Source organism: Grammomys surdaster, unplaced genomic scaffold (assembly GCF_004785775.1).
Source record: "Grammomys surdaster isolate TR1022 unplaced genomic scaffold, NIH_TR_1.0 843, whole genome shotgun sequence".
In the NCBI taxonomy this organism is placed as follows: Eukaryota; Metazoa; Chordata; class Mammalia; order Rodentia; family Muridae; genus Grammomys; species Grammomys surdaster.
The window spans coordinates 89,411-99,810 of NW_021605262.1; the positions used below are offsets into that span (position 1 = coordinate 89,411).

Here is a 10,400-nt window from a genome sequence, read left to right on the forward strand (position 1 = left end):
ATGTGCGCACCTACCTGGGCATGCTCCTGGCTGGGCACAGCACTCAGACCCGTGGCTGCCATGTATGTGCTACCGATGGTCTTGATCTTTTCAACACCACTGAACTTCGGCTTGGAAAGCAGCTGCAGAGCAAAGACAAGCATTCAGTCACTCAGCTGGACGCTGACCGGAAGCCTAGGTGCTACAGAGATGTCCTAGGGTCCTAGACCACAACAAAGGGCAAGCCATCCTCCCACTTTGAGCATGCAGGGAACAAATATTTTTTATGTATTTCGTAAGCGTATCACCATGGGGAGAGGAAGATAAACAATGATGTGCTTGGGATACACAGAAATAGTTAAACTCAGGTAAGGAACCAGTGTAAATTATGATGTAAGAGACAGTGGCTGGAAATAAATCCACAGCTCCATGAGTGAAAGGCACCAATACAACACTGACTCAGTGTGGGAGGTCTTCCCTTCATGTTCTGCAATCATTAGTGCTGAGGAAAAGTCTTTGACAGCTGAGTGCTGGAGGTGAGGAGAATAAACCTCCCTTCCATTGGCCCCTCCCTTCCATTGGTCCCTCCCTTCCATTGGCCCCTCCCTTCCATTGGCCCCATCCTTCCATTGGCCCCAATCTAACATTTCTGTCTCAGTGTCAGCTATAGGCTTCTGCATTCACCCCTCTTCTGGCACGGTGGTAAGGCTAAAGCTAGGCAGAAGCCGTGGGGGAATAGTTGGGATAGGAGGAGACTCATTCAGTAGGGCAGGCTCAAATGAACAACAGCAAACAAAGACCAGGGGCACACTTTCTCAGTCCTCTGCTAGTCAGAGAAAAATCTTCCAGGCTTAAAGACAAAGAAATTATGTGAGAAAATTCTGGTGTCACATATGCACACAGCCACCGTCACTCACTTGTCAATACTGGGAAGCCTCTATTTTGCTACAGGCAGGCTGTAGCTAACATACCACTGCCTTTCACTAGACACTTGGTGTAAGAGCAGACGTCTTTGTCCTGAGTCCTCCACGAGCATCCATAGGGAACTCACAGTGGAGACGGGGCAGGGAGAGCACACAGGACCCAGCAGAAACTTGGAACTGCTTAGCTCTCGAAACCGTCATGTTACGCAACATCCTCACTGATTCCAAAGCTGCGTGAGTCAGGATGAACGTACACTCACAGATGACAAATGTCCTCTGTTTTGTATAATATCAATAAGAATGGTGCAGCTGCAATGGCCTTGAAATCACATGTGTGGGTTTTTCTTTCTTACCAGAAAATAGGACATATTATTCTCTATTAGACAGAACATTACAAGTTGAATAATGATACGTATTTCAAAGTCTAAACTATATCTCATGTCCCCTCTGGAAAATGATGTAGCACCCACACATAATGCTTTGTCAACAACAAAGTCCGCCACTCATAAACACATCAATTTGGCATCTGCCAGAGACCTTGAAGTACGCATGCTGATGTCAATAATCTACTTCTATAAATAGATTGATTATATTTTAACATATAAAGGGCTGCACAAATTATTTTTCCTGGAAGTTAAGCCTTTTTCGAGAGTCTTACTAATGAACCGGATGCAGATTTTAGTCGTTGCTCCCTGCACTTATACTAACTTTAAAATAAAAGCTATTTTCTCCCCCGAATTATCCAGTGAGTGGGGTACAGATTATGACTTGAGCTCAAGCTACCAGGAGTTAGGTGGAAAGACAAGTCTGAAGGCATGTGGCTGTCCAGAAGTAATTCCAACTGTGTAGGGAGCACACACTGTGGGGGTGGGGCACCCTGCCCTTTAGGTAAGTCTTAGCACTTACATCATCAAAGTCAGCAATGATCTCATTCAGGAGCCGGAGGCATTCCAAGCCTTCCTTGTTCACATCGGACTCGGTGTAGAACTCCTTGAAGTCCGGAATGGAGGCGAACATGACGCAGACACAGTCATAGGACTGGTGGTATAGCTCCTATAATGCACAGAGAAAGAGAGGACTTGAGAGCTTGGTGACCGTCACGCGAAGGCACTTCAGATGTGTGGCCTTGTGGAGATGGCAATGTTCATGGAGAGTGGGAACCTCTTCCTGACAGCCACACAGGCAGCACCAGCCACTCAGTGCAGCCCCCCACTCAAGGCTGCCCATCTGTTTTAACGGAACCCTCTTCACGCTTCCTGGAAGATGTTATTGATACATGCCTCACTGACCTGTAATTATCCCAGTCCTGAGCCCTTCGATAGCTGCTGTTGAGACAGAAAAACCTTTAAAACGCAGATACAAGTTCCCTTAGCCGACAGCTGTTAGGAGTGCTTGTGTGAAGCCTGTCCTCTCTACCTCAGACAGTTTTCATCTATCACAGGCTGAGATAGGACAAAGTGCCCTTCAAGGCAACTGAAGGGAAGTAAAATCCATTCCTCAAAGAGCAGTACTGTATTAGAATAGTGTGTTACGGCCCCATCCTGTGGATGTTAAGTCTGCGTTTTCCTTTTTATTGGCTCTTGCAAGGAAGTGAGTCCTTTATTTGCGGCAGAAAGAATGAATGACCCCCCTTCCCCACTTCCTCTTGGCCACTTATTCACATGACATGAAACCCTGACTGTATCTGTTTGAAATATCTTTTCACTTCAAGTAGAGAGAGAGTCCTGGTCCTTTGTATAAAGACAGTAAAACCGCAGCACCCCTCAAACATAATTTCAATTGTGTAGTGACATCTTCACATTCAATGGCTTCAGAAAGGAAGAGCTATGGGTGGGCTCATCCCAGGTGTGGAGGGCCTGTCTAATGCACAGGCAGAGTGGCCTGGTGCCACTGTGTTTGCAGTGTAGCATGGGAAGGGATGACTTTGCCAGGAAGTGTGAGGGAGGTTTGTTTAAATCAGATGGACAGCCTCTGAGTGGAGCCGCACTCCAGTGGGCTGATCCTCCCTGTGTGCCTGGCAGTGAGAAGGTACAACTCTCTGAGAACACTGTCAGTGAGCTCTGCTCCCTCAGAACCTAGGCCCATCCATTGGTTGGCAGGGTGCACGCTTAAACAGCACTGTAACTCCAGGTTTGAGTGCCTCGTAGAGGGACTAGTTTTTACCTCCATAATAAACACTTCAGCACATGACAACCCAAAGGAAGGTCATAACAGCTTCAAGGCAAAGCAGATTCACACCAAGCTCCCACTCCCAGGAGCTCTCAACTCATAGTGCTTCCAGCTACTGTCTCCAGATGGGCGAACACTGCAAGAACAATAGCATCAAGGATCTCCTTTCTTCTCTGAGCTCAGGGTGGGTGAGATGGTCTGCGGTGCAGACATCTCTTCGCAAAGCTGTTCTGTGAAGTGAGCTTCATTTCCTTTGTAGACAACTCGAAGCATGCGAGACTGCCAAGGCCAGGTTCCAAGGATGCTGGCTGTAGCTCAGCAATCATGGCACCGTCGAGGAGAGAGCAGCTAGGAGCCCATGTTGGTTGATGCCATTAATAAAAGTAGTAAAAGATACACTGATTCCCTTCTTAGGGATAAAGGGACACGTACCCCAACCCCAATAGACACTGGCATCACTCAGGAGTCCCTTGGGAATGAAGTATAGATGGGGTAACAGCCACCACACACTGAATGCCCATTTCTTGATAGCATGGCCACCTCTGTGCACACTATACTTTCACTAATACACATGACTGCCCACAGATAAGGAAACTGAGGCACAGAGCAATGGCATTAGTTTCCTAAAGCTGAAATTACTAAGGTTGATCATGGGGCCTACCCTGGATCATGGGATACTGTCACCAAGAAATCACTTCCGTGTCCATTTTTTCTGTTAGTTTTTAAATGTACCTAGCTCTCCCCTGATGCTGAACTAAAGCCTGAAATAACCTTCAGGGTCTTCTTGTCACTCAGGGTAATCCAAAGTCCTTTCATCAATAATTAAAATGTTCAGTCCAAAGAGTGATCAAAATTATGGACCTGTTGCCCTCTGTGGTCTAGAAAATGTCTGGAGCAGTGTTGGTGTTTTATTTTCCAGACTCAAGCTACGTCACAGGGGTCTCTGGTCTTATGACTCCGCTGATTTCTGTATATACTGTTTAGCGCCATGACCCAAAACTGTCAGGAAGTACTAATTTGTTCAGGAGCTCATGTAACTAACATCTCTTGAGAATGCAGTACGAACCTATCTGTCCCTCTTGTAGGTAAGGAATGCTGTGGGTGTTGGGCTGCAAGTCCTTGAAGGGTTCTCATTTACAGAGTATATCCGAAGAGTGTCTGATGAGCAAGCCTTGGTTCCCTGAAGAAGGCCACCTGGCAAAATGTACACATAATCCCCTTCGCATGGGGCCTAAGAAGAGGGTCAGCTAGGTGACAAATGCAGTCTTCTCATCTAATGATGAGGATGGGTTCTGATAAGTGTTTAAGGCCTAAACAGTGGAGAGGACCAGCCCCTGGGTTCCCATCAGGAGCTCACTATCTATAGGGCAGGTGTGTACGATGGCCAGTTTCAAGAAGAGGGGTAAGGGTGTGCCTGTGGAGACACAGGGAATGATAGCCATCAAAACAAAAGCTCCAGTGAATTGTTAAATAATTCTTGGGTCCTGGTTATGAGGGGGGCTTATTTCTGCTTTATACAATAGGATACAGTGGGTGAGTGGGTAGGGGAAAGACACACTGGAGGACTTTTGTTGATATAGGTAATGACAAACCATGCCATTTTACCTGGATTTTTTTCCTCTGTAGTGAAGGATGACAAAGCTATCAGCTTTTACAGTCAAATGCAATCATCTTCCACAGACCATGCAATAAGAAGCTGCTTCCCTGGTCTCCATTTTATGTGGTGGATGCAGGACCTTGTGTGATATTGTGTGAAATGCCTGCCTCCCTCTGACTTGGTACTAAGTATCCCATGACCTGTCTACCAAGCACAACTGCAGAGAAAGTCATCCTTTTCACACTTTACAGATGCTGAGATCAAGGCTCAGATGTGGAAAGTTCCTGGATGAAGGCTGAAGAAGTAGGTAACATTGGGATTAAGATATGAAGCCATGCTGCCCTGCTCCAGGCTCCTTCCCTGTTCCTCTCTCTTACTCTTCTGATTACTGCTGAGAGACAGCACTGACTGTCAACTCGACGGGGCTGAGAAATGCCTGAGATTTCTCTGGGAGGCCTCTGGCTGTCTCCACAGCGATGCTTTCAGAGTTGATTAGACCGTGAGGGAGGAGGGCTCTGACCTAATAGAGAGATCGTTCTGTCATCACTAGAAGGTGGTGAACGTGAGGAGGCAGGACCGTTGGAGGAAGTATGTCATTTGGAACATACATGTCTTCTTGGGGCTATGGCATGTTCTGTCATTTGGAATGTCTTCTTGGGTCTATGACATGTTCTGTCTCCGTATACTATCTTTTTCTTCTTTCCAGGCACTATGATGGATGGAATCCTTTAAAATCATGAGCTTTAACTAGTTCTCTCGTCTTTCACTCATGCTGACACAAAAGGGACAAAGAAGCAGAGAAGCTATGTTTGGGTGCTTGCCCACTTCCTGCCCATACCAGAACTCTTCCAAGTTTTCCCTTCAGTCTCTCCATGCAGGTTGGAATCTCCTTCCCTGCCTCTTACTGCTTCTCTCTCACAGTTTCTAGTACTTTCTTTTCAGAGTCAGGAATCTCTTCCTTACAGACTCCCCAGAGCCCGAGAGCCACTCTCCTGATATGTGTTGACAGACTGCAGCCCCCAAGAAGAGCCATGAGTTGCCATCTGTCCTGTCCATTTCTGTATTTAAAACAGCCCCGGCGGACTCACATGGCGGGAGCAATAGAAGCAGGCCGTACTTAGGAACTGAATGAAAAGGAGCGGCAAGATGTCCAGTGGGCAAACAATGCTTGGTGTGTAAGCCTGTAGATACGAGTTTGGTTTATAGAAAGCACGATAGCTGGAAAGAACCAGCCCAAAGGTTGTCCTCTGACCTTCACATGTACACATGACACATGCAAACACACACTCAAATACATCACTCACCTAACACACAATAACAAACAAAACCTAGGAACAGCTAGAGGGATAAGAGGCCACTAATAAAAATGATTTCTTAGTATGTCCAGTGATCTAATTGCTTGCGATCAGCATCAAACAGGGTTCTGAGAAAACCGCTTAGGTCAGAAAATACACATGACAGAGAGGAACACATGCTTTGACACGATTGCCACATCCCTCACCCCGAGCCTTCTCAGCTGCTCCTTTTTGATTCCACATCAAATCTTATTTTATTGGTGAACTGTAAGTTAATTTTACTAATGGTACATCTCTACCCGTATCACAGGGTGTAAATGTGATACATTAAGCATCATTAAACCTGCAGTAAAATCAACAAGAATTACTATACCCAGGGAACCAAACCATAAGCAAAGAGCAGTGGATGGTAACGTGAATGTCTGTTCACACTACGCTCCGTTCGCAGCATGGGTGTGAGCCACCTCACAGGAGAATACTTGGCGGCCCTATTCACCCAGGCCTTCTGTCCAGCTCCCTCTGGTGTCTTCATATTCTCTCCCAACCCCCAGCACAAATCTCCTGTGGAGAAGACTGTGCATAGCCAGCTCTGAAAGCACAGGGTGATGCTAGCAGTGCCAACCCCACGGTTTAAATTATGTGCAATTAGAGATCTGTCCGCTTCCCCTTGCTGCTCAGCAATATTAAGGAAAAAACAACCACCAGAAGATGTTATGGCCCAAGTTACTTCCATATTTCAATGACAGTCGCAATGCCGCTAAGTATCCTCTGATTTCCATTTTTCTCCATTCGAAATGGGCAGACACAGGTCTGTGTGCTTGTATGGACAGTTCCTAAGTTCATGATCTCATGAGTTACCTCATTGTCTTTGAAATTCCAAGACCTTGAAAGTTTCCTAAGGGACCTGACAACATGGAAACGCTGGGCTGTGGACTTCTGGCTTATTTTGGCTTCCTGACTTGGGTTCTATCACATTGTACTGGTACAGAAGTATCCTCCAAGGATGGGGAGAAGAGGCCAGTTAGGGGGCTTGTGTGGATGGGAGTGCTGAGTCTCTTAACTCACGTTCAGAACTGGACGTGATTAAGGAGGAAATTTAAGTGCATTTCTGTTTGCACACGTGTGTGCCTATGTGTACACCACACCGTGAGCATGTGGAAGTCAGAGGAGTTGGTCAACTCATGGAGTTGGTTTTCTCTTTCCACCACGTGGGCCCTAGTGATTGAACTCCAGTCATCAAGCTTGGTGGCAATCACCTTTACCCTCAAGTCACCCCACCAGCCTGGAAGAAATTCTTAATAACAAATCATTTGTTTCTGTTCCTTAGGTATTAGAAGGTGTTCCATAGTCCTTTTTCTCCTCGCCCCCCCCCTCCCCGAGACAGGGTTTCTCTGTGTAGCTCTGGCTGTCCTGGAACTCACTCTGTAGACCAGGCTAGCCTCGAACTCAGAAATCCACCTGCCTCTGCCTCCCAAGTGCTGGGATTAAAGGCACGCGCCACCACTGCCAGGCCCATAGTCCTTTTCTTATTCAAGGCTATTCTTGAATTTGCTGTGTATCTGAAGACAGCTTTCAATTTCTGATCCCCCCCACTCCACCTCCCACATGCTGAGATCACAGGCACAGACCATCACATCTGGTTTATGAACTCAGGACCTTACAAATTCTAGGCAAGCATTCTAGAAACGAAGCTCCGTCTCTTAGCTTTCCCCGTGTCTCTGTGAATAGTCAATATCCCTTTGAAATGGAAAATACGAGGCTGACTGTGGACACGCTACACATGGAGTGTGCAGTGCCACAGTATGGTAGCCCTTCCAGATGCCTTCAGCCTCCAAGCCCACCATGACCCCACCCAGCCCCAGTCTGCCCCTCTGACCTCGTTTTTCAGGCTTCTGGCCAGGAAGTGTTCAGCCACGTGTGCAGGAAGCACGTTCTCCAGCAGCACTCGGTTTAAGTTCTCCATGGTTTCTATCTCCTCCCGCTCTTTTTTGAAGTTGTTCTTCCATAAGAAGTCTAACCTACAGTAATATTCACTCTGTTACAAGAGGACACAGAGGTGAAGAGACAATAGGCAACTTGTCCTGCCAGAGTGGAGGTCATAAAGAGAAAACACAACAAGAGAACAAAGCAGCACAAAGAACCGTCGCCCTCCCTGCGGAGCCCCATGTCCCACCCAAATATCTGTCAATCACCGTATAATAACAAAGAAGAAGCTGAGGAATGAGAGAACCCCAGCAACAGGGAACTGGGGGCTTTGGTGGCTTACAAGTTAAGATGATTATAAGCCCCCTCTAAGTCTCCAATAGTCAGCATAGGGGTTCTGGTGGCTTACAAGTGACAGTGGCTGTAAGCTTCCTTTAGATTGCCACTAGTCAACTTGAATTATTTTTTTCAAGTAGCAGAGTAGCATGAAAATGATCAATGAATAAGAAGTTCAGGACGATTCCTAGACAAGGATTTGTGTCATATAAGAAGTACTCTACACTGGTGGTAATTTGTCCTTAGAATTCAGAAAGCAGTCTCTGCTACCACAATTACATATTTGTTTATTATGAAGTATGAATGTTTTTCATCTAGCATTGTACTGTGTACTAAGAATGCCAGTGTGTTGTAGTTGAGAGTATACATTGATATTATTGAGTTAGGAAAGGGGCTGTTGTTAAAACATACATGTTCATGATTTATGGTATATTATAATACAATATAAAATATATGAGCCAGCTATTATTAACACCATAGAGATGGTATTAGCTGACAAAGGCTGTCTTTGGTCTTGCCATCATTTTGTGTCTCCTGTGATACCAGTAACCTTCAGTGAAACCTGTCAAAGTTGGGCTTTACGAAGAGGGCGACTTTTAGCTACTGACACATAAATGCAAAGGAGAGTGGAACTAAGTGTTTGGTGTTGTACTGGCTTGATTAATTATAAAAATTACAGTGCAAATTGGAATAGTGCATGTGTACACACACACACACACACACACACACACACATGCACACATACATGCCTCTCATATGAGTATGGATTCTAAAAAAATAAATTCACACTTCAGCCTGAAAGAACAATGACCATTCATTGATCAGTTTGACTCAAACTATATGTGATACATTAAGAAACATTTTCTTCCTTAGTGAACCATTCATTATCAACTCATACAGTGAGGCATTTTGAACTATTCAAAGCTTTACGTGTAAAGTCAAACTTCTTACACACTATATTAATAGAAAATGTGTATTGTACTGATGGGAAAAGCCCTTTATCTTGGAAAATGCATCATCTTTTTGGATTTGAGGGCAAAGGGGCAGTGTAGTTGCTTTAAACCAGAATAGAAGAAGCAGGCCATGGTGGGGGATCAAGAAGACACAGGTGAAAATCCAAAGTCAGGCACAATTGGCAGGAATGTAAATGAGACCACGTCCTAAGAGCCAGCTAGGGCAGTAAGCCTCTTGCATGGAAGTTCAAGGTTCCCGTGAGATGCTCAGCTAGCAAGAGGCTGCTGAGGGGTTCCTCGGGCATCCCAGGCAAACATGTATTAGTCTCCTTACTAGAATGAAATCTGTAATCTGGAAACAGCCGAATGGAAGTGATAGTTTGTGTAGTGGCTGGTTTTGTGTGTCAACTTGACACAAGCTGGAGTTATCACAGAGAAAGGAGCCTCTCTTGAGGAAATGCCTCCATGAGATCCAGCTGTAAGACATTTTCTCAGTGATCAAGGGTTGGAGGGCACACTGTGGGTGGTGCCATCCCTGGGCTGGTAGTCTTGGATTCTATAAGAAAGCAGGCTGAGCAAGCCAGGGGAAGCAAGACAGTAAGCAGCACCCTCCATGGCCTCTGCATCAGCTCTGGCTTGAGTTCTAGTCCTGACTTCCTTTGGTGAGGAACAGCAATGTAGAAGCGTAAGCTGAATAAACCCTTTCCTCTCCAACTTGCATCTTGGAGATGCTTTGTTCAGGAACAGAAACCCTGACTAAGACAGTTTATTTGATTATCTTTCTCTGTATCTGTCGATTGTTCATCTATCTATCATCTATCTTCTACCTTCACCAACATACCTTCATGCTACAGTTTGGCTATGATTTACGTGAATCCCTGAAAGGTTTAAGTGTTAGAAATTTGGTCTTCAGTGTGGCAATAGTGACGGAGCCTGTAAGAAGTGAGGGGCAGTTTCATGGGGGCTTCTTTAGTTACTGGAGCTTAGAAGTCTATATAGCTTCCTGCTTTGTGGTATAACCTTTCTTACCCACAGATCTGCAGTACAATGTGATGTATCCAAGATGGCCTTCACTCCAGCTTAGATGGTAGCAGGACCTTGCCCCTGAATGTCTAAAACTTTGAATATGTGATAAACTTGTTTTCCTTATAAATGCAGCATGTCTATCATCCACCAATATATCAGTCTGCCTATCTATCTATCATCTATCTATCTATCTATCTAT

At 45.5% G+C, this 10,400-nt stretch overlaps 1 protein-coding gene across 1 annotated transcript in view; it reads right to left on the reverse strand.

Moving 5' to 3' along the window:
* Positions 1–10,400, reverse strand: part of Adcy2 (adenylate cyclase 2) — a 354,940-nt gene that overhangs the window by 21,341 nt on the left and 323,199 nt on the right. Inside the window, exons 20-22 of the mRNA XM_028782705.1 lie at positions 7,840–7,998; positions 1,809–1,955; positions 15–122 (exon numbers count right to left, since the gene is read on the reverse strand). Coding sequence (XP_028638538.1) covers positions 15–122; positions 1,809–1,955; positions 7,840–7,998 — 414 coding nt within the window. The remainder of the gene's footprint in view (positions 1–14; positions 123–1,808; positions 1,956–7,839; positions 7,999–10,400) is intronic.